Source organism: Oncorhynchus tshawytscha, linkage group LG09 (genome assembly GCF_018296145.1).
Source record: "Oncorhynchus tshawytscha isolate Ot180627B linkage group LG09, Otsh_v2.0, whole genome shotgun sequence".
Classification (NCBI taxonomy): Eukaryota; Metazoa; Chordata; class Actinopteri; order Salmoniformes; family Salmonidae; genus Oncorhynchus; species Oncorhynchus tshawytscha.
In genome coordinates, this window is record NC_056437.1 from 78,782,253 (window position 1) to 78,806,458 (window position 24,206).

Below are 24,206 nucleotides of genomic sequence, written 5' to 3' on the forward strand. Positions count from 1 at the left end.
GTGTGTTTGTGTATGTGGCTTTATTTAGAAGATGGCGACAGCATCAAATACCTCCTTGTGTTTCTCCATACAAGCGTAGAGCTTCTGGGAGAGGTCATTGGACACATTGGGCATCCCTGGTTTCTTCTTATTGGCTCGGATCAGGCTGCTGTTCTTGTTCTTGCTCGTCTTCTTACTGTTCTTCTTTTTGGCATTCTTGCTGTCACTTTTCGGGGCCTATGTGTGGAGAACACCAGATTAACGCCAATACATTCCATTAAAGCATTGAATCTGAAGCAGCCTCGAAATGGACCCAATTAGCAATGGTTCAATATCTATCCTCTAAGCAATACTTAACATCTACTCCTATCATGTTATTATTGAGGACAACCAATATCCCACACCCTGTACCATATTCACAAAAACACGCCTCTCTCCTGTTGTATTGAAGTCCTTACACTCACATCTACGCTCTCGCTGGAGGTGCTGTTCTCCTCCCTCTTCCTCTCCTCCTCCTCCTGCTCCAGCTCCTTGATGCTCTCCTCCAGCACGTTGGGCCAGAAGTCCCCCTCAAAGTATGGTAGTTCGTTGGCACTGGTGAGACGGTCCTCTGTGGCCTGCTTGAAGACATCCTGAAACAGAGCATGAATAAGATGTGTCAAGAGGGGGTGGGGGGGACATGCATACAATTACCTCAGAAGAAAGCAGTTGGATTTCTGCCTGGCACAGCCTGTGCTATGTCTGACAAAACAAAACTGATTGTAGTCACCTTGTAGTCATGCACAATGCGCTCAACTACGGCCTTGTCCAGCATCTTTTTGTACCACTCCTGTAGACGCTTGGGCTTGGGGATCTTCTGGTCCACAGGATGACAGTGGAAGATGTAGTCGTCCCCTTCACTTGGGGGACAAGCCCAGATGTGCCCCGTTGTAAACCTGCCATGGGAGAGGTAGGGTTGAAGAATCAGACCAGCAACTGGAAAGAGTGAATCTTATTAGAACAATAAAGTAGAATGGAAAGTAGAATCTGCAACCGACCCTTTAGAGATTTAGTACATATCATTAAACTATGTTTAGAGTGATGAGGTCAAGTCATGTTCTCAAGAATCTATGCCCACTAATAGGTTGAGCTTAGTAAAAAAAAAAAAAAAGGGCCTCGTCTCTTACCCCAACTTCTTGACATACTCCAGGTACCCTATGAGTATCTCATGGTAGACGCCTGTGCGGAGGTGTCGAGGTTGGAAGAAGTGCACGCTGTCCAGGTAAGAGATATACACGCGTCTCTGGTTGGGCGGAGGGCTGTCTGAACCGTACTCCTGCACATGCATGCCGAAGAAGCAGACGTCAGCCCCGTCTATGTCCTCAAACGCAAACAGCGCCTTCGTCCTGTAGGGAAAGGACTCGGACATCTCCCCGGTGTCCACAAACCTGTATCAGTTAAAGGAGAGCATAAGTAGACACAACCACACAAACCTGTATCAGTTAAAGGAGAGCATAAGTAGACACACCCACACAAACCTGTATCAGTTAAAGGAGAGCATAAGTAGACACACCCACACAAACCTGTATCAGTTAAAGGAGAGCATAAGTAGACACACCCACACAAACCTGTATCAGTTAAAGGAGAGCATAAGTAGACACACCCACACAAACCTGTATCAGTTAAAGGAGAGCATAAGTAGACACACCCACACAAACCGGTATCAGTTAAAGGAGAGCATAAGTAGACACACCCACACAAACCTGTATCAGTTAAAGGAGAGCATAAGTAGACACACCCACACAAACATGTATCAGTTAAAGGAGAGCATAAGTAGACACACCCACACAAACCTGTATCAGTTAAAGGAGAGCATAAGTAGACACACCCACACAAACCTGTATCAGTTAAAGGAGAGCATAAGTAGACACACCCACACAAACCTGTATCAGTTAAAGGAGAGCATAAGTAGACACACCCACACAAACCTGTATCAGTTAAAGGAGAGCATAAGTAGACACACCCACACAAACCGGTATCAGTTAAAGGAGAGCATAAGTAGACACACCCACACAAACCTGTATCAGTTAAAGGAGAGCATAAGTAGACACACCCACACAAACATGTATCAGTTAAAGGAGAGCATAAGTAGACACACCCACACAAACCTGTATCAGTTAAAGGAGAGCATAAGTAGACACACCCACACAAACACTGTATCAGTTAAAGGAGAGCATAAGTAGACACACCCACACAAACACTGTATAGGTGCTGTCCCACGAGAACAGATAACGTTACGATAAGTCTAACTCTCCAGTCTACAATGGGACTAATTGAAATCCCACATGAACCGTGAGTCCATTTACACTAGGATCAATTTGACATCTTCCTTGGTAGTCTATATTTGACTCCACATTAAAGAATCACTAACCCTCAAGACTCTCACCTGGACTTCATGCCTGGCTTGACCTCCACCACCTTGTCGGAGACATGGACCACACGGATAGTGACGTCACCGGACTCTGGATGGTTCTGCCGCCTGAGGTAGTCATTCACTCGCCCCTCTAGGAAGCTGCCCAACTTAGTTTGGGGGAGCCCTGTGAAAATTAAGTAGGGGAAGAATAGAATGGGAGAGGGAGGGAGAAAGAGTAGGAATGATGGAGGACAGAAGAGAGGAAATGGGTGATAAGAGATTAGAGGAAAGGTCACATGGTTTCGGTAAAAGCCAACCCAGTCTGGGGTGGTAGGTGGGTGTATGGGGGTTATGTCTGTTAAGTAGCTCAGAGCAGAGAACTTCACTAGTGACATTAAAGACGGAAGAACCACTGGGCTCTAATCTGACAGTTAAAAAATGTTTATAAAAAGGGCAAGTCAGAAGCATACAAACTCAACCACTGACTGCTTCTAGAGTGTTTCAGAGTACTCTGGAGTCAGTCTAAGGCACTTGGGTCAATTAATATCTAAAATGCCCTGATAGCGTTGTCAATTTGGCAACTAACAACATATCTGAGACTTGGACTAATCCTCTGCTCTGAACACTCAATAAATCAGAAGATATGACAAGGTGTAAACTAGATCTGACACCATAAGGACATTTCCCCCTCTTCCATTCAAGACATATTTAATTGAGATCCTTGTATGAGTCTAGGCCAGTTGGTCCTTTTAATTTGCACGCCCGCTCGCCTACCTGTGGCTCCCTAAAAACTCTGCCTTCATTGGGGGTGTGGAGAATGGGATGGGGGAGGTAAGATTTTCCACACATGGAAGGATTTTAGGCTCTCAAAAACAGGACAACAGTCAAAAAGTTGGGGGGAAAAGCGTGAGTATCGATGCCATTGCAGACTGAAAACAATTCACCCAAAATATGATGATTTCTGGACAGTGGACACCCACTGAGGAAAAAAAGATGACATAAATAAGGCTCCAACAAGATAAAAATTAAAACATTTTTTAAAAAGGCCTCGGTGACACATAAACCTTAAAAACAGCAAACCGAGAAACCCTAAATGACAATGTTTTGCCATGGCCAGTGTGTACAGGCCTGGGATAAGAGTGAAATCGAACCAGAAAAAGCTGCAGCGGACTGGTAGCAGCAACTATTGTCTGAGGACTGGCTTCTGAAATACAAAAATAGGGTTGGTTACATATAACATTTTCATTGGGGAGGGAGGGGGAGATACGAAAGGGTTGGGTCATGGAAATGGAAAAAGGTAGAATGTGTGTTAACTGGAACACTCGTCCTCTCGAGTAGTGTATCAGGGCGTAGGGAATTAAACCAGACTGCCTCGGAGGAAATAAGAAAATAATTTGGAATACACAGTGCACCAAATCATAAATTTAAACAAAGATTTTAAGGGGGGGAAAAGTCAATTGCGTCTTCACATGAAAGTATGGTGTTATACTTGTGGGATGTGTGTTTAGGAAATTAGCATGTGTCAGTAACAGCACCAAAGGAGAAGAGGGATAAAGAGAACACAGAAAAGAAACAGCTGAGTGACTGGAGAGGGGAGGGGAGACAGACTGACACCCCGGATGAAGATGACGGTAGATGAGCGCCCCCCGTTTGTCACTTACTCCACTTACTTCTGGCCGCGTATTTGTTCTCTTTCCGCGTCTTATTGGCCTTCTTAAGGCAGCTGTCACATACAAAGCTGTGGAGATGAGAGGAAAAGGAACACACTTTATTTCATTACTTCAAATACATCATACATGCATTTGTTATTTACCATTTCTCAGTGGCCTTCAGCTTCACTTCTTTGCCCTACTGAATAAGTTGTCTGCAATGAATGTTGTAAGGTATTGCTGAGGGTCATGATCGCAAACGGGCAACACAACCACAGTAAGATTGAACCTGGAACTGCACCTTGGAATAAAGTGGGCAGTTTCACAGTTCTAACAGTCGCATTAACGTAATATGTACAGAACGTGTATGCAAGTTGGCTCACCCTGCCGGCCATATGGTGTCATTATGCAGGACACAGATTTGGTGCATTTTACGCCCGCAGTCGGTACATTCCACAAGCCTACAGAAAAGAGAGGTGGACAGAGAGAGTCACAGGTTATTGATACCATGTGTCACACACGGAAAAAGTCATTATCTTCTCAACAGGAGGTTCAACTAGCAGAACAGTTCAAACACAAAAGCCATGACGATAACCTAAAGTAACTGACTAAAGCACAGTAAAGATGAAATATTACAGTATCTAAAGTTCATGTAAATGTACCACATGGAAAACATATGGTTTGACACCAAGTACAGATCAAATGTAAAGAAGAAAAAAAAAAAGAGTAGGTACCATTCTGGGTCGAGCGTGTCATTCTTCTTCCTCTGAAACTGATCTTTGCTGATGGACCTGTGAAGAGGGAGAGAGGCCCAGGAGTGTGGGAGGTAAGAACAGACTCAAGCCAATCACTGGGCCAGAAATGCAATGTACTATATTACAGCTGCAGAGAAGTCACAAGCAATAACAGCAGGCTCTGGCTTTATACAGGCTAGGATTCAGCCATTTTGAAAACATCATCTAACACTTCTGGAACATTAGGAGCCCTCAGTATGTTGGGGTTTTGGCTGAAGAGAGAAGAGGCAGAAATCAAGTAAAAGGATGGAGACGGCAGTTGAGGTGAACTGCTGCCTTAAGAGGTAGAGGAGAGAGAAATGAATTTGATTTTTATTTTAAGTTGACCATTTCACTAAGGGAGAGACTGAAAAGGTATTCAGTGATGGGGAGAAAGAGAAGTCCCATTGAAGAGCTTAAACATTTTGATGCATTGATAAATCAAGGGAACCAAACAATATTTACATGTTATCAAAATGAGCAATAGAAGAACCATGTCAGTATTAACATGGGGGGGCTGGTACTCACGTCTGAGGCTGAGAAGGATCATCCCCCAGGGACACGCACTCGCCCTGGATTTCGTTGAAACACTTCTCACAGAAGTGGTACCTGTCAGCAAGAAGCCCAAATTGTGGTGAACTAGACCATTCGCCAACCGCACAGCCAATCACAGAGAAGGCACGAGGAAGCAGTCACCAATCAGGCAGGGCAGGACAGGCCAGGAGAAGAGCAGAGGGCAAGGTCGTCGCCAGGTAGCAGCCAATCATGATGCAGGGTTTTTGTGTGGGCAGGTGTTTTGATTTTGCAGTTAAAATTTGGAGTGGATGATTGGTCACACCAAAGCAGGCCAATGCAGACATCACAAGCGTTAAAAAAAAGGAGGGAGAGAAGGGAAGAGATGGGGGAAGGGAGGGCAAAATGAATATTAAAAAAGCGTGAAATAAATCGTTACAGGTCAGACGAGGACGATGGAGGGATGAATAGGATGGGAAGAGTGAGGAACATGGAGAACATAACATCAACGAGGACAAAGATCCAATGCAAAGCACAGATTAGTGTCAGTCAGTGAGTGGACAAAAACATAAAGGGATACTCCGAGATTTTGGGAGTGAGGCCCTTTATCTACTTCCCAAGAATCTGATGAACTCGTCGATAACATTTTTATGCCTCAGTGTGGTTAAGGAAGTTAAGTAGCGCAAATGCTAACTAGCATTAGCACAATGACTGGAAGACTATGGGTAATTGTGCTACTGCTAGTTAGCATTGCCTCATGCAACTACCTCTATCTTCCTTCATACTCGACAGACATAAAATTAATCCACAAGTTAATCTGCCAAAATCCCAAAGTATCCCTTTAAGTTAACACAGTAACAAAGGGGGGGCTCAAAAAACAGTGTAGATGAGGAAAAGCAAGTGGTAGTGCAACAGCGACCCATCATCCTTCTGCTCCATTTATAAAGAGGGTTCCTTTCTTGTGTTGGAGAGGAATTATCATACATGTAAGTGAGGTTGTTAATACTATGTTGCCCTAACGTAACTACACTATAGTGATTATGTCTTGACGGTGAAATGAATCAAGCCAATCAGCTCCACAGCTTTGTTAAATGAAATGTTCTGCAAATCAAAGCGTTCACTGCAGCAATATCACCCTGGGTCTTATTTGAAGTATTGTGTCCAAAAGCAATTATCAGTTTGATTCAATTCCTTACCTGTAATTGATCAATACATTTCTCGATTCACTAGTAGACTAGTGAAAACATGTAGATTTCAAAATAATCTCAAGACAGGGAACCCACTTTGTAAATGTCAAAAGTGAAAATTAAATTGGTGAAGGATGAAGATGAAAACGGTGGCAGGGTGTAACCATTTAAAGCCATATTAAAACTTAACTCATCTGTGATTGAACAATGCTATATTGCAGAGAATATCAGCATGCACAATAAGACAATCAAGTAGATTTGTGAAATGTGGATTTATATAAAATATGCAGAAAACATGACTTGTGTATGTGGGTGTGTGTGTGAGCGAGAACCCTTGAGGGTGTGAATGACCCTGCTCCTTTCAGTGTCTGGGTATGTGAGTTTGTTTGTGCTTCTGTACGCCCCTTACCTGTTCTGGTAGCTAAAATAAGCAGCGTCGCGCGGGATGGTGCATAACTGTTTCCCATAGCAGCATAGCGTTTGAGGGGAAAACTCAAGCTGCAAACATAAGAGGACAAAGTAAGAGATAGTCTATGTACTGAAAAAGACAACCAGGAAGCCAATTATTTTGTACGATAGTATGTTTAACACGCAGTGGTAAGGAGAGAAGGTAAAAGCTGTGCTGACTTCAATGACTGATGTTACACACATCCACTCACCTTCCTCCCGCAGCAGTAGCCCAGGCCCTGCATGACAGGGTCGATTTCGGCTTCGAACACCTCGGCCAGCTTGGAGCAGTACTTGTACACGCGGGACGTCTTGCGGTTGTACAGCCAGGCGTTGTTAAACATGAGCCAGATGTCATCCACGTATTGCCAGGGCTCCTGGTACTGTCCCGTGTCCAGCTTACGCTTTATCGTCGACAGGTCTATGGGGTTCTTTACAATGTCAAAGTAGTCCTGGAGGGGGACCAAATCCAGGTGTCAGCGAGGGTACGGTTCAGTCCGGAAAGGAAGGTGGGGAGAAAAGGGATGTGGTCATTGATGGGGGGGGGGTGGTAGAGATGACCATGGTCGTCATCATCATCATCATCATTGTAGTTGAAGTAGCAGAAGTTGTGGTGGACATCCAGGTGGAACCAGAGCAGGGGAGAGAAGAGGGTGCAGGGGACAATGTTGACGGCTGCAGAGAGGTTCACATGCAGACAGAGAGACATGACAGCTTCTCCCCTTCACCACTCAAACTTTGCACCATTTCTACATTAAAATGGGGAACAGGCCAAGGAAGGACACTGGGGTGGCCAGGCTTGTCCCCTCCCATTCTGCCCAAATTCAAACTTCTCAAATCAAGACTAGATTAGTACTCTAAAGGCAGACCAACATTTACATCCAACAGTTATCAGAAATGACAGGAAAAGCACCTGTAGTGCTCTGTAAATATGTGTTTGTTTTTCAAGCAGTGAGACGGTTCCAGTGCAACCGCTTTGTCCTCTACACTCTCCTGAAGGAGAGCAATTTCAGGGCATGAGTCAGGGTGCAAAGCTGAGGTGAACAGAGCAGTAACAGTCAGTCAGTCAGGCAGTAACAACACACACACTGGTAAACTGGCAGCATGGAGGTTGGCAACACGGCAGTCAAAGCCAAGAACACTGAGACAAAGGGGCAAAGCCAAGGATCTCTCTCCGTCTCCAGGGAAACACAAACAGGAAATGAGATCCTTCACTTTGACAAATAAAGGACACAGCAGCCTGTGATGCATGAACACATGGCACAAAGTATGCTGCATTCCATTCATCTGAGCTCAATTACAACAACTATGAGTGTTGTTTCTACAAGTGTATTGGAAATTGAGGTGTGATAATCCCATTGTGGATGGATAAATCCCTGCACTTATAAAGGTGTGGTATTGCTAGTTATTTGAGCATGTTAAAAGTATTTGAGCAGTTTCTAAGCCTGGTTGTGTGTCCATGTTGAATACCCAGGTGGTGTTCTGGGGTCAGGTGCATCACTGGGGCTATTGAGGGTTACTGAGGAGAAGTGTGCCAATGACCTCTAAGAATGGAGTAAGTGTGCCCTAGCACTGCTTGAGGAGAATTAAAACTATGGTGAGGACCATACGATATTAAGTCCCCCTCTCAGGCTGCATTTACAGTCAGCCTATAGTTCTGATTTTTTTAATACTAATTGGTCTTTTGACCAATCAGATCAGCTCCTCTGCCAATAATTGGGGGAAAAAAATATCAGAATTGGGCTGCCTGTGTACATGCAGCCTCAATGGCGTACAAACAATTATTGTAATTAGTGCCAGACATTGCCTGGGTATCTCTTCACGGGTGTTCAATAAGAGGTCTGAGATATTTGATTTGCTAGCTATTAGCATTATCTGAGACACACTACTGCTGCATACAGGCATTGGCACAACTCTTCACATAACTCACAATCAACTTCAACAATACTTATTACTGGCGAGGAACTGTCTAGAAAGCTTCTATGAATAGGCATATGTGGGAGAAGAAAAATGCAATTGAAAGAAGGCAGTTGAATGAATAAAGGAAAGTAATGGGCTATGAACATTTTTGGCTAGTAAATTTCCCTTTTAGGGTATGTTACTTTAAACGCAGAACGATGATGTGCCACTGATAAAATGGCTGCTTATTTTAGGCCTTTTGAAGTCTGATGAAAGGCAAAAACACAAGCCGCCATTAACAAGGCCCAGGGGTCTAACATTGATGGCCAGGGCCAAACCACCTCTCAAGTGTTGATTTTAATCAAAACTGACCGGTAGAAACCAATCCAAAAATATTTGGCAGAAAGGTTTAAATTTGCATCTCTTAAATGTTACTGAGAGACTTATTGATTTCTGCTAACTTGGTTTACAAGCAAAACAAGATTTTAAAAATGTACATAGCATTGATGTGTTTTTTTTGTGGTGGAAGAGAATTCGAGAGAAGCAAGCATGAGCTGACACACTGACACACACACACACACACACACACACACACACACGAACCTACAGTAAAAACCAACTGACCTACGTTTGATGTATAGTATACTCTACCTGAGCAGAGACATAACACTCAAATTCAGGATTGAGACAGCTTTCTCTAACACACACACAGTATCGCTACAACTCCCCTAGCCAACAGTCACTCCCTCAGCCCACTCTTGCACACATGTGGCAGTGGTAAGGATGAAGAGAGGGATGAAATAAAAAGGAAAAAGGAATGAGAGAAAAATGAACTAAAAAGAACGGTAAGAACGTTTTTAGAGGGAAGCAAAATGGAAGCCAGCGCAGTCCCTTACCAGGTTAGTTTTGTTACTAGTTCGAATACGTACGGGTATTCCCAGTAACTGGGGGTCCACCGGTTGGCGGAAGGGCAGAGACTCAGGGTCTTGGCGGTACAAGGCCTCCAGGGTGGGCATCAGAGCCTGACGCAGCTCCTCAGGCTTAAAGACTGGGGTAGTGGAAAGAGGAGGAGAGAGGGAGCGACAGAGGAGAGGAAGTGGGGATGTTGGCAGTGCAAGTAGTGGAAAAGGAGGAGCAAGAAAGATGTGAAAAATTGTTTTTGATTAGGCTGTTTACCTGTGAATATACACGTCGCTTCAAAGATTCATAGCCTAGATCTAGACACCATGTCTGACATAGGTGAGAAACAAATGTTGAGGTACATTACTCCTATGAAGAAGAGAGGAAAGAGTAAGGGGTGGGGGGTCTTACTTTTCCTCTTGTTTTGAGCGTTGGCGGGGGAGCTGTGCGTGCCCGATACCCCCGACCTCTCCTCTTCGTCCTTGGGCTCAGTCTTCACCTCTGGCTTCCTGTCTCTGTCCTCCATCTTTGGCATTGCTACCGATGACGATGTGTCCATAGGCTCGCCCTTGCAGCCGTCGCCTGAAGGCTTCTCCTTCTTAATCTGAGCGGAGACATCATGTTCAATATCCTATACACATTTCCAGACATCATCCTGAATGTAATAAAATCTGTTAGCTGTGTGTAAAATAATCTTCACCACGCTGGCTAGCTAGCACTGTCTTTTGCTTTTGGACCCCTGCCTTAGAACAACTGGAAGCCTCACCTCAGGTTTCTCCTCTGACTTGATGTCTGCCTGTCCCTTGCCCATCTTCCCAGAGGCCTTCCCTTCTCCCTGGTCCTCGGCATCCTCATCGTCCTGCTGTTTCACCTCCATCTTGGGCTCAGCTGGGGCAGGGGCGTCAGACGAGGTCAGCTGGGAGCTAGGGTCCACGCTGCTCACCGAGGCCGGAGTGGAAGCCTGGCCGTCTGCCGTCAGTGAAGACTTCTGAGACAGCTGGGAGGACAGAGAGAGAAAAGTTAATGGAAAAGAAATGAATAACAGAACCAGCCAAAAAAGATAGTGAAAAGAGTGAACAGGCAAAGACATAGACCAACAAGGAACAGAGGGCAAGAGAACGGCTAAGGTGTCTGTCCAGGCAACGAGGGAAATCTCAGAGACGTGACGGTATATGGAGGTATAGCCAGAGATCAGGGATCAGCTTAGAAATCCAAAGAAAATAACTTCTGACAACAACAAGGAGTTGGGTTAGTGAGACTATGGGGGAAAACTACTCACTGGAGTTTGCGGAAGCTGGGTTGGCACATGGGCATTCTGGGTAGGCACAGACTGAGCCTGCCCCGTCTGGAGGACTCCAGAAGCTCCACCACAGTTTGTCTGCTGCTGGAGCTGACTGGGCTTCTCAGAGTTCATTCCTTGCCCCATTGGCTGTGACGACGCTAGCTGCTGCTGCGGGAGCGGAGCGGCAACCTGGGGCAGGTTGGGCGTGTGAGGCTGGGGGGTTTGCGAGCCTGGCAGACCAGGCGGCGTCTGATGAGGGGTTGGCGTGAGGCTGCGTGCCGGGGAGGGGGAGTTCTGTCGGATGGGGGGGCAGTGCGGGTGTGAGTTGATCTGAGAGGAGTTGGGCAGTTGCAGGTTGGAAGGATGGCCTCCACCTACACTGCCTGGCCCCATAGAGCCCTGGGAGGGCCCCGATCCTGCCACTGAGCCTGGCTGGGCTGCAGGGCTGCTGACCGGGAGCGAGGGCGGCGTGGGCATCTGGGCCTGCTGGAAAACACCATGGAGGAGACGGTTAGAGTCTATAGCCAACAACTACTTTACTGTCACCCTTTACTTATAGCATTGGTTCCAGTATCTATTTACCTGTGCCACGCCTCCTTGTGGCCCTGGATGGTTCATGCCGACTGTGCCAGCCCCGAGGCCAGGACTGGACCCAGGAAACTGACCAGGAGGGAGGTACTGGGGCACGTTGGGCTGCCCCATCCGCGTTGGCCCCATACCCATCTGAGTGAGACCGAACAAGATAAATTAATGAGACCATGGTTAAAATGTTGAAATATAATACATGTCTATCAATATTGAATGCAGTTAAACTTAAATTTGGATATTTGTAATGAGAGATGGCGACAAACCTGATTTAGAGGTCCACCAAGTGGGAGGGGAGGCGTTGACCTCTGACCTAATGACTGCATACCCATTTGTCCAAACTGATTCATCCCTGAGACAGACGAGAGAGAGCAAACCAGTAACACACATTAGCCACCAGTATATGTCCACCCTTCAGACTGGTTCGGGTTGTGCCAAGCAGCAAACTAAGCTGAGCATATACAGTTGAAGTCGAAAGTTTACATACACTTTGGTTGGAGTCATTGAAACTTGTTTTTCAACCACTCCACAAATTTCTTGTAAACAAACTAGTTTTGGCAAGTCGGTTAGGACATCTACTTAGTGCATGACATGTAATTTTTCCAACAATTGTTCACAAACAGATTATTTCACTGTATCACAATTCCGGTGGGTCAGAAGTTTACATACACTAAGTTGACTGTGCCTTGAAACAGCTTGGAAAATTCCAGGAAAATTATGTCATGGCTTTAGAAGCTTCTGATAGGCTAATTGACATCATTTGAGTCAATTGGAGGTGTACCTGTGGATGTATTTCAAGGCCTACCTTCAAACTCAGTGCCTCTTTGCTTGACATCATGGGAAAATCAAAAAGAAGTCAGCCAAGACCTCAGAACAAAATGTAGAACGCCACAAGTCTGGGTCATCCTTGGGAGGAATTTCCAAATGCCTGAAGGTACCACGTTCATCTGTACAAACAATGTCACACAAGTATAAAGACCATGGGACCACGCAGCCGTCATACCGCTCAGGAAGGAGACGTGTTCTGTCTCCTAGAGATGAACGTACTTTGGTGCGAAAAGTGCAAATCAATCCCAGAACAGCAGCAACGAACCTTGTGAAGATGCTGGAGGAAACCAGTACAAAAGTATCTGTATCCACAGTAAAACGAGTCCTATATCAACATAACCTGAAAGGCCGCTCAGCAAGGAAGAAGCCACTGCTCCAAAAACGCCATAAAAAAAGCCAGTCTGCGGTTTGCAACTACACATGGGTACAAAGATCGTACTTTTTGGAGAAATGTCCTCTGGTCTGATGAAACAAAAATAGAACTGTTTGGCCATAATGACCATCGTTATGTTTGGAGGAAAAAGGAAAATGCTTTCAAGCTGAAGAACACCATCCCAACCATGAAGGACGGGGGTGGCAAAATGTTGTGGGGGTGCTTTGCTGCAGGAGGGACTGATGCACTTCACAAAATAGATGGCATCATGAGGGAAGAAAATTATGTGGATATATTGAAGCAAAATCTCAAGACATCAGTCAGGAAGTTAAAGCTTGGTCGCAAAAGGGTCTTCCAAATGGATGACCCCAAGCAAACTTCCCAAGTTGTGGCAAAATGGCTTAAGGACAACAAAGTCAAGGTATTGGAGTGGCCATCACAAAGCCCTGACCTCAATCCTATAGAAAATTTGTGGGCAGAACTGAAAAAGCGTGTGCGAGCAAGGATGCCTACAAACCTGACTCAGTTACACCAGCTGTCAGGAGGAATGGGCCAAAATTCACCCAACTTATTGTGGGAAACTTGTGGAAAGCTATCTGAAACGTTAAACAATTTAAAGGCAATGCTACCAAATACTAATTTGGTGTATGTAAACTTCTGACCCACTGTGAATGTGATGAAAGAAATCATTCTCTACTATTATTCTGACATTTCACATTCTAAAAATAAATTGGTGATCCTAACTGACCTAAGACAGGGAAATTTTACTAGGATTAAATGCCAGGAATTGTGAAAAACTGAGTTTAAATGTACTTAGCTAAGGTGTATGTAAACTTCCGACTTCAACTGTAGGAACAACTTACCTGCAGGGTTCTGCATCCTGTTCACCATCAGATTGGGTCCGGTGGGTCGAACCATGGAGGGGTCAGCATGAGAACCATCTGAGAGTGAAGAGAAACACATTCATTAGCTTTGCATCTATGGCTACAGTAACCAGGTTTACATCCAACCATTGCATGCGGATGAATTAACTGACGGCCTGATGGAAACAGGAAATGTGTCGGTAAAATATCCTCATTTCCAAAAACAAAATACGCTAGAAAAGGGTGGATAACTGATTAAGCGACAATTCCGGTAGAAATATTGATATAATAACCATCATATCGAAGTAAACTCAGAGTAACGCAATGATATGTTGTAGGCCACCACAACACGACGTGAAAAAGAGAGTTTATTTGCAGATTAAACAAGCTATGATCAACTTCACATGGTGGTTAAGTGCACGGTGATCTTGCAAGTTTCCCCAAAATATTGACGGTATGCCATTATTTGAATGTTGGTGACAAGATGATTGGTGCTTGGCTGCCAATTAACAAATAAAAGGATCTTGTTCTTATTCATATCATATAACCCATCCTGTCCACTTTACCAGCATACTTGTGTAATTAACAGTTTCTGTGACAAACCCAGTAGAGTTGAAAATGTGATTGAAACACATTGAACTTCTGTTATTAGTTACCGTTACTGAGAATTAACCGCAAAAGTAAATTTTATATGCATTCTGTCATTACACAGAATTTCATGCAGTTTAAAAGCTATTTGTCACATGTGCAGAATACAACAGGTGTAGACTTTACAGTGAAATGATTGTTTTCAAGCCCTTCCCAATGATGCAGAGTTTAAAAAACAAAGAAATTAACTTTAAAAAACACACACACAAGAGGAATAAAATAAGTTTGATGGACACAAACCTCTGCTGGGAGAATGCTAATTTAGTTTTTATGCTGATTTTTGAAGTCTTGAAAATCTGTTGCCCATTGGATGGAAATCTAGCTATTGAAGTAAATAGAGCCAGGCAATTGGGATCAAGCAGTGCAAATCACACCTATGTTGAAAGAGAGTAGCGACAGCTGTAGTCGGAAGTTTACATACACTTTTGTTGGAGTCATTAAAACTCGTTTTTGAACCACTCCACAAATTTCTTGTTAACAAACTATAGTTTTGGCAAGTTGGTTAGGACATCTACTTTGTGCATGACAAGCAATTTTTCCACCAATTGTTTACAGACAGATTATTTCACTGTATCACAATTCCAGTGGGTCAGAAGTTTATATACACTAAGTTGACTGTGCCTTTAAACAGCTTGTAAAATTCCAGAAAATTATGTCATGGCTTTAGAAGCTTCTGATAGGCTAATTGACATTTGAGTCAATTGGAGGTGTACCTGTGGATGTATTTCAAGGCCTACCTTCAAACTCAGTGCCTCTTTGCTTGACATCATGGGAAAATCAAAAGAAATCAGCCAAAAGAATTGTAGACCTCCACAAGTCTGGTTCATCCTTAGAGGCAAATTCCAAACGCCTGAAGGTACCACGCTCATCTGTACAAACAATAGTACCCAAGTATAAACACCATGGGACCATGCAGCCGTCATACTGCTCAGGAAGGAGATGCGTTCTGTTTCCTAGAGATGAACGTACTTTGGTGCGGAAAGTGCAAATCAATCCCAGACCAGCAGCAAAGGACCTTGTGAAGATGCTGGAGGAAACAGGTACAAAGTATCTATATCCACTGTAAAACGAGTCCTATATTGACATAACCTGAAAGGCCACTCAGCAAGGAAGAAGCCACTGCTCTAAAACCACCATTAAGAAAAAGCCAGACTACAGTTTGCAACTGCACATGGGGACAAAGATTGTACTTTTTGGAGAAATGTCCTCTGGTCTGATGAAACAAAAATAGAACTGTTTGGCCATAATGACCATCGTTATTTTGGAGGAAAAAGGGGGAGGCTTGCAACCCGAAGAACACCATCCCAACCGTGAAGGACAGGGGTGACAGCATCATGTTGTGGGGGTGTTTTGCTGCAGGAGGGACTGGTGCACTTCACAAAATAGATGGCATCACAAGGATGGGAAATTATGTAGATATATTGAAGCAACATATCAAGACATCAGTCAGGAAGTTAAAGCTTGGTCGCAAATGGGTCTTCCAAATGGACAATGACCCCAAGCAAACTTCCAAAGTTGTGACGAAATGGCGTAAGGACAACAAAATCAAGGTATTTCAGTGGCCATCACAAAGCCCTGACCTCAATCATATAGAACATTTGTGGGCAGAACTGAAAAAGTGTGTGCGAGCTAGGAGGCCAACAAACCTGACTCAGTTACACCAGCTCTGTCAGGAGGAACGGGCCAAAATTCACCCAACTTATTGTGGGAAACTTGTGGAAGGCTACCTGAAACATTTGACCCAAGTTAAACAATTTAAAGGCAATGCTACCAAATACTAATTGAGTGTATGTAAACTTCTGACCCACTGGGAATGTGATGAAAGAAATAAAAGCTGAAATAAATCACTCTGCTATTATTCTGACATTTCACATTCTTAAAATAAAGTGGTGATCCTAACTGACCTAAGACACTGACTTTTTACTCGGATTAGATGTCAGGAATTGTGAAAAACTGAGTTTAAATGTACTTGGCTAAGGTGTATGTAAACTTCTGACTTCAACTGTATGTTGTCAAATGTATGTGTGTGTGTGTGTTTAAAGTGTCTACTCACTGGACGGCTGTCCGGGGGCCAGAGGCGACTGGCCCATGCCAAGGGGTCCCTGTGGCAGGCCTGAGGGGGGCATGCCGGGTTGCGTGGGCATCATGCCCTGCTTCTGTAACCGCGTCCGCCGCTTCTCCTCCAGTTCCTTCTGGATTTTATAGATCTTCTCAGCCAGGAGGTGGTAGTACTCCGCCTGGTAGCGATTTAGGAAATTCAGTAAATGTATATACACCCTCTAGTCCGCCATTACTTGTTGTGGTCAGTTATTGAACACGGTGATTTAAACTTTCTGGTATACTACTGTAATACCAGTCTTCACCCACAACATCGAGGAGTCAGTTCTCACCCTGCTGTTGGCCGACTCGTACATGTCCCCCTCTACTTTACGAGCGTAAGCCACGAGGTTCTCCATTCGCCGGTCCTTCAGCGCAGCCGGGTCCGGGGTGGGGAAGATGGCCTGCACACTGCTCACCCAGCAGACGGATAAAGAGATACAGAGAGATAAGCCAAAAGACACTGACAGCCTGCAATGAACCATAATTGTGTGGTGTGGGTGCAGTCCAGAGTCACATATACAGAGTACCCGTCTAATAGCAACAGCAGATAAAACACTTTTTCGTTTAAACTGCAATGGCCTACGTGTCCCCCTCTGTGACTCTGGTGCAGTCAGGGCAGACTCACAGCTTGTGGACGAGGTGGTTGCGCAGGTCCTGAGTGATGTCCTCGTGCCAGTTCTTCCTCATGCCCGCGGCTGAGGGAGGGGTCGCCATGGGCATGGAGCCCAGGCTGCCCACCCCGCTGCCGTCGTTCAGCAAACTGAGAGACGACGAGAGATGGAAAGAAACGACAAGCTGGAAGTCATAATTTTGCTCAAGGTAGTCAATGAAGTAACTTTGTGAACTTGTGAGTGTGTTGCTGTGTAAAATAATGTTTTAAGTCTTTAGAGCTGGCAGGACCATAAAAATCACTATTGAATTCCAAGGATAGTGAGTTCTTACCTCGATTAACCTCTACCCTTGCACATTGACATTGGTACCCCCTGTATACAGCCTCATTATTGTCATGTATATGTCTTGTTACTTTTTGATTGATTCAATTATTATTTATTCTTTTACTTTAGTTTATTTAGTAAATATTTTCTTAACTCTATTTCTTGAACTTCATTATTGGTTAAGTGCTTGTAAGTAAGCATTTCATGTTAAGGTCTACCTACACCTGCTGTATTCGGCACATGTGACAAATAAAATTTGATTTCAGGGGGAGGGTATGAGTGTGTTGTTGTACCTTTGCACATTCATATTGTTGTGAAGCATGGCGTCTGGTAGCAGGTTGGACTGATTGGGGGGCTGCACCCCCACCCCTCCATTCATCCCCATGGGGTTCCCTCCTACAGGGGCAGATAAAGAGAGGACAGGTTCAAAGCAGTTCCTTTCCTCGGAATCACAACCATTCACTTTAAAAATGTTCTCCTGCTCAATCAATGACTAAACTAAGAAGTCTGCTACACTGCCCCTGGTCGTTGTTCATTTTTCCTCCTCTTCACCAACACTGTTGTTGACGAGCCAATGCCCACTCACCCATGGCGTTTAACGACCGCATGCCAGGCTGGTTGGGCAGGTTGGACTGCGGCGGTTGCTGAGGCATCTGGTTGCCCTGGTAAGTGAGGCCAAGGGCGGCGTAGGCCCTCTCAATGGAGCTGGGGTCGATCTGGCTGGGTGGGGTGAGGTTAGGGGTGCTGGGCTGACCCCCTGGCACTGCCCCTAATGAGTTGCCCAGGCCAACCCCAGCACTGCTTAGTAAAGCTGTGGAGATGGAGGGAGAGGGAAAAGAAGTGAGAATGAGAGATAATCAATTTGCCATGATCGATGACGGGAACAGATGCTGAACAGGTAGCCATCTTGGTTCAAACAAACGTAGTACATCACAATGCAGAGGACGGACACATAGCTCAATACAAACCACACTCACACTGCTGGTTCCTTTTGTCTCCAGCGTTCTTTAGCGGCAGGCAGACAGGACAGTCGTGCCGAGTACAGTTCTTCCAGTGAGAGATGATCTGTCGTGACGAGGCACAGTGTGCCACTGAGGGGGAAGAGAGAGAAAGAAGGAGAGAAAGTGAGACAACTGACAGCGCAACACAATGACCGTGTCCCAGTAGAGACCTAATGTCAGCAATAAGGCGGGAAATCTAACTGTAAAAACAAAGGAACCCCCAGAGCATGATTGGCCTGATTGTTGAAAAGCAACCTACAGAAACATGAATGAAATGAAGCTCAAACCAAGATGAAGGATGCATCTCAATAGTCTAAAGTAGCTTCCTCTAAGGAGAGAGTGGAAGCCACTTCAGAATATTAACAAACCAACAATAACAGTATTGAAAAGGACTACCAACTCACCCTGGCAGGACTTGCCAGCCTGGCAGTGGGTCATGTGGTTGAGGACGTTCTTCATGGTGCGGCAGTGGGGCAGGCTGCACTGGCGGACCTCCCCGTTGGCCTGCTCCCGCCGCTGGCACTTGTGGGCGTGGAGCAGGAGCACCAGCTGCTGCTGAATCAGCTTGCGCTTCTCCGGGTCGGCAGTGGGAGGCGCTGCCCCCGGACCTGTTGCCACAGTACCAAGGCCAGCCTGGGCCCCGGCTCCAACCACCGACACTGGTCCTACTGCCGAGGTCTGCTGTGAGGCCTGATGACACAGAGTGAAAAGAGAGTGCGTTAACCAGAGGGGATAGGGGGATATAGAAGGAAGATGGCTGGGATAGAGGGGCTGTATGGAGGATTAAAGACAAGGGAGGGCCTTTAAAAAGGGAGATCAATTTGACAAGGAGGGATGGGCCGAACTAAGAGCAGTGGGTTGTGAGTTGATTACCACTTAAGTCCAGACGGTCTTTAATCTAGTATTTTAGTAGGACTGACAATACCAGTATCGCAATGTTTTTTCCATGGCAAAAATGAAAACACAAAGCAGACCAAACTCTTTAGTTCTTTAAAAACCTGCTGTATGTAAAATAGTCTGTTATAGCTTGGGAAACAAATAAATGTGACTCTGGATAACAACATAATGACACTTGTTTCCAACACTAGGGCTGTTAGCCTAAAGAAGTTAAATCCACTTCATGTTTTGTTTCCTTGCCACAACACGTATTGCAATACTGGTATTGTCCCGGGCCCTATATTTTTCACTAAAATAAGAGGAACAGAAAAAGATAGAAGACTGAAGGAGCATCCCCTCACCATCCCAGCCATGCCCTGTATAGGAGGTGTCTTCTTGTCCAGGTTGAACTGGGCCAGGCTGTTGGCCAGACCAGCCTTGTTCTGGTGCTGTGGGCCCAGCCCAGCACCACCCAGAACCTGGCCTGCTAACTGACCGTACGGACCACCATAGGGGCCCGCATTAGCCATCATATTCATCTGAGAGAGAGACGGGGGCAGAGGAAGAGATGGGGAGAAATTAAGGGAATGTTAGGTGAGTAGATCTGGTTTACACTCATGTTCCTGGTTTTCTTAATTGGACAAAAATAAATAATTGCCAGATTTTTTAGAGCAGATTAAACGACACTAATGAAGCTTCATTAACTTTAAAATCCCTAGCAACCTGAGATAAGTTGTTGACAGATAATAGAGTTCAATCTCTGGACCATTAGGCATTACACTGCTTTGAGCAGTAGTCAGTCTGGTCTTATTCACAGAGGTTGTTAAGAAAGCATTAACGCTGACATACTTACAAAAACATAATTCAACAAATAGCTTGAATTTTCCTAGCCTTTTCACACAAACACCAAGCTCTGTTGAAGACAATAGTGATCTAGGGGTGACAATGAGAGAACAGCTGCTTGCTAAGGGGGAGAAAGACCAAATCAGCTCTTGCTCCAGCAGCTTTCATCATCTGTTAACCCTTATCCTTACAAAATATCATCAGCCTAAAGGAATGTAATCAACTACTTCCAACAAAAGACACATACGGCCAACAGATAAATAAGCTGGTCACTGCTCAGCTGGGTCCCATCAGGATCGTTTTGGATGGAACTTTACGGCTGTAAGTCTGCACCCTTCTTACTCCCCACTGTTTTAGACACCTTATGGAAACGCATGTAGACACTGCCCAACTGACAATGAACATCTATGCTCTTAGCTGCCCAAACACTAAAAGAGAACATGCACTGATGGTTTGTGCTTTTAGCCTGAGCCAGTCTACAGCTCTGGGAGGTGTTAAGCAAAGCAACATCAGCCTGAACATGACAGCATCCACTGCACCCAGCAATCGCCGGCCCTTGTGAAAACAGCTCTGACAACTGATTGGATTGTCATATTTACAGCACCAACAAACAAGCATTTAAACTGAAAAGCACCGACATACTGATCCAATTATTTTCATAGCAATGTGAAGTGTGTATTTAAAATTAGCCTATGGCAACATGATAGCTGGGATACGCAATAACAGGGTAAAGGTTGATGAATCTGCTCTGCTGCCGTCAGACATACTTGATCAGTTCCGAAAGAGGCACTTCACGGTTCACACACCAAATACTCTTCTCGATTCTGGTCAATTAATGTTCATTCAGAGCAATCTTGAAACTATCTAATGACATATTAAACATAGCATCTCACTGTTGTCTGGTGTCAAGACAGCTAGCATAGCCAGATGCACTGAACACCAAGACCAGCACAGAGCTAAAGTGCAGTAACATCAATATGTGTAAAAGAGGATCCTGCTCCTGTAGACATTTATGAACACAAGTCCATCTACAAAACAATTAGCAGGTCTTACCTTGTTCAGTGCTCCAGGTTGCTGTGGCCTCATCCCAGCCTGCCCCCCTGCCCCCATTTGCTGCCCCCCTGCCCCCATTTGCTGCCCCCCCTGCTGCTGCAGGGTTTCTGCCAGCAGGTTACTGTTACTTCCCATGCCCGGGTTGACCTGGTAACCCATTCGGGGCGAGCCATTCATCACCTGGCCTCCCATCATGCCCTGGGGCGTGGGCCCTTGCTGCTGTCCATTGCCCTTCTGGGCCCCCATCATGGCCCTGTTCAGTCCACCCACCATACCTGCCTGCTGCATCATGCCAGCCTGCTGGGGTGAGGGGTGCTGCCCCTGGGGACCCATACTCTGGGGCCCAGGGGAGGCATTCATGCTGCCCAGGAGTCCCATGGAGCCACCGGGGCTGTTGGTGGCTCCCTGTTGACCCGAGGGTGGCAGCGCTCCAGCCCGGAGAAGCTCCGAGAGCTGTTTGTGTTTGGCAGCAGCGTCCTGGCCTCCTCCCATTCCTCCTCCCAGGCTGGTGTGCAGCTGGCTGAGGTCCCCTCCGTTGACCAGGCCCAGCTCCGACGAGTTGATGAGCTCATCTGGTAGGTCGTGCTCCAGGTCAAAGAGTGAACCGAAATCTGGGAGGGTGTAAGAGGAGGAAAGGGAGGGCAGAGTAAGTGGGATATCCTGAGGTGTACATTGAGAGCAGTAGCAAAAAAATGCACTTGTGCCCCTTGACATTGCAAGCTCACTAACAAAGCTCTAACCTCCTTCAAATGTAGGTGCAATAATTCATTCTGGAAAGAGAAATAACTCCATCTAAAAAGAACCAACTAAATGAATCCCTTCTCTTTCTGGACCCCAACGGCATCTGCATACTGTTCCGTTTTCTCCTAGCAAAACTTGGTTAGGCGAGATGAACGTCTGTGCCTCGCATACTCCCTTAAAAGATATTTGCTTAAAAGACATTAGCCAGTATACACTTCCACAAAATGGCCTGAATTAATTTAAGATATCGCAAGAAATCTGTAATTCACTTTGATGTTTTTGCTGAGGTGGTCTTAGTCATGCAATTGTACATCTAACTAAGATGTTTGTTGCAGTATTTCGCAAGTGAAAAAACGTGCATGAAAACAATTAGTCTCTCGTTTAATGACAAACACTTTATTGAAGAATCCGTAGGGTTGACCAATCAGCGACAAAGGGGCGTAGACTTCGGTTACGGGACTTCGGCTTGCCTCATGAAAAACTGTGGTGTGCACAAACAGCCGAAAAAAAACCTTGCCGAACACAAAATGTCATCATAATATATGCACAAACCGTTTCAGATGGGAAGCATGAGGACGCCTTAAGTCAGTGCAGCAGCTGGCTGCAGCCTCCCACCAAAGAGTTTCCTCTCCTGAGACAGTTTGTGGTTTGATGGGGTGCCAAACAGGGTGGACAGGGTAGGGTCAGAGTGCGAAGCCACAGAAGTAAACACTGACTGAACAGCAGGTGGAGGTGTGTGTAGAGGACATTTCTCTGCCTCTTCATATAGAAAGGGAAATAGCAAGAGCTAAGTTGCGAGATCTACTTGAATTGCCCCTGTCTGAGACACGTGCATTCACTTACAGTGCATGGTGGATACCAAACTAAGGCAAACCTTTGCCATATGATAGTCATAAAGGACACAAACAAACTCCTCTGGATATAGAACTTCGGAAACAGGGGGGCAAGTGGTCCATTTATGACACCAGGTTGAGGATGTACTTGGCAGAGACTTGAAACGCTTACGGCACCAAAAGCATCTCAGTCTCACCTCTTGCCATCTCTAGCTTAGAGCAGCAGCAGACTGCAGCCATCTTAGAGGGGAGAAAAATCTAACATGAAACACACGAGCTGATCCGCTCAAATATGCAAGCATGCATCCTCAGTCAAGCTCAAGTCTCTTTTAGAGAAACAGGTGGGTGTGTTGATATTTCTACACTATCCTCCAAGTTGCAGTGACTATAGCACAGGCAACACTCAAATTGTTCTTCTGCACGGCATGGATACAACATCCGTACGTGTAGTTTAAGACAAGAGGAGCGACATACAGACGTTGAACACCGTCAGTCTCATAAACAGGAAAGAGCGCATTCTCAATTTACCTCATATCTCCCAACTCTTACGAAAATGAAGATCTAGGCTAATCCCCCCCCCCACCATGACCAATGAGACACATGGTAAGTTGTGTCTGGGGGATGATGAATGACAGAAACTACCTCTAAAGAAGTGATTTTGTAAATGCTTGGTTGTGCAAATGCTACTGTGAGCTACACCTGGTCCACAAGATTCAGTCCAGCACCAACACCTCAGACTCCCATCACAATGGGAGGCAACAGACAGCAGAGGTTTACTAGACTGACATCACCATTTTCACAGCCCAACCGATTGATCCTTCACTGGGTGAAAAGTCTTTTTTTTTTTGGAAAGGAGGGGGGTTGCATGTTGCATTTGCTCTTCCCTTTCCAAACAGAATCAACTTTTCACCAGAGTGGTTTGTTAGACCTGTGCAGAGCCTTTCTTAGAATTCCAGTAATGACTCAGTTGGTACAACAGAACTTGGATGACACTTAAATCAGAGCTGTATGTTGAGAGAACATGCTTGTACAAGGCATATTCTTCATGTGTAATGGCGACTTGGTTGAGCTAGTACAGTACAGATTCTGATCTTTTGCCGAATTGTGTCCATAGTGCTCCAAAAAAGTTACATTTCGACTTCGTGTCATGTGAGAAATTGCATTGAAACGAAAGCTACAATTTATGGAGGGACCTATTTGGGCAATCCTGAATTGTTTAACTTGTGAATAAAAGCATCCTGATGACAGACATAACATGGAGAAACAAACAAAATGGGGAATCATGGGTGCCAACTACCAGCTAATTTAGCATACCCATTGAATAAATATGAATTGCATGCGTCAGGGAGTGGGGTCTGCACAATTAGGAAATCTGATGTGTTTTTCAATCTGGCCTTTAATAATTTAAGCTTGACATCTAACCTTTACCATGTTATCAAAGTATTCAAAGGAGTTAAGATTGTAGCAGTCCTGCAAATTAGGGGCAAAAAAACAACGACATGACGC

The 24,206-nt window shown here is 45.2% G+C and overlaps 1 protein-coding gene across 11 annotated transcripts in view; it reads right to left on the reverse strand.

Annotated features, from left to right (window-relative positions):
• Nucleotides 1-24,206, reverse strand: part of LOC112258813 (histone acetyltransferase p300-like) — a 32,664-nt gene that overhangs the window by 4,372 nt on the left and 4,086 nt on the right. Inside the window, exons 2-28 of one of the 11 annotated variants that reach the window (XM_042327524.1) lie at nt 21,127-21,737; nt 19,593-19,769; nt 18,759-19,044; nt 18,331-18,444; nt 17,940-18,164; nt 17,647-17,749; nt 17,044-17,178; nt 16,709-16,826; nt 16,372-16,555; nt 13,671-13,748; nt 11,873-11,958; nt 11,604-11,744; nt 11,019-11,507; nt 10,506-10,736; nt 10,151-10,343; nt 9,736-9,887; nt 7,153-7,392; nt 6,903-6,991; nt 5,322-5,432; nt 4,755-4,811; nt 4,404-4,481; nt 4,033-4,109; nt 2,405-2,555; nt 1,146-1,406; nt 749-914; nt 438-611; nt 52-216 (exon numbers count right to left, since the gene is read on the reverse strand). In XM_042327524.1, the coding sequence (XP_042183458.1) occupies nt 52-216; nt 438-611; nt 749-914; nt 1,146-1,406; nt 2,405-2,555; nt 4,033-4,109; nt 4,404-4,481; nt 4,755-4,811; nt 5,322-5,432; nt 6,903-6,991; nt 7,153-7,392; nt 9,736-9,887; nt 10,151-10,343; nt 10,506-10,736; nt 11,019-11,507; nt 11,604-11,744; nt 11,873-11,958; nt 13,671-13,748; nt 16,372-16,555; nt 16,709-16,826; nt 17,044-17,178; nt 17,647-17,749; nt 17,940-18,164; nt 18,331-18,444; nt 18,759-19,044; nt 19,593-19,769; nt 21,127-21,737 (4,892 nt within the window). Of the gene's footprint in view, nt 1-51; nt 217-437; nt 612-748; nt 915-1,145; nt 1,407-2,404; nt 2,556-4,032; nt 4,110-4,403; nt 4,482-4,754; nt 4,812-5,321; nt 5,433-6,902; nt 6,992-7,152; nt 7,393-9,735; nt 9,888-10,150; nt 10,344-10,505; nt 10,737-11,018; nt 11,508-11,603; nt 11,745-11,872; nt 11,959-13,670; nt 13,749-16,371; nt 16,556-16,708; nt 16,836-17,043; nt 17,179-17,646; nt 17,750-17,939; nt 18,165-18,330; nt 18,445-18,758; nt 19,045-19,592; nt 19,770-21,126; nt 21,738-24,206 lie in introns of all 11 variants that reach the window. The other 10 variants (XM_042327522.1, XM_042327528.1, XM_042327527.1 and 7 more) reach the window with 10 other exon arrangements.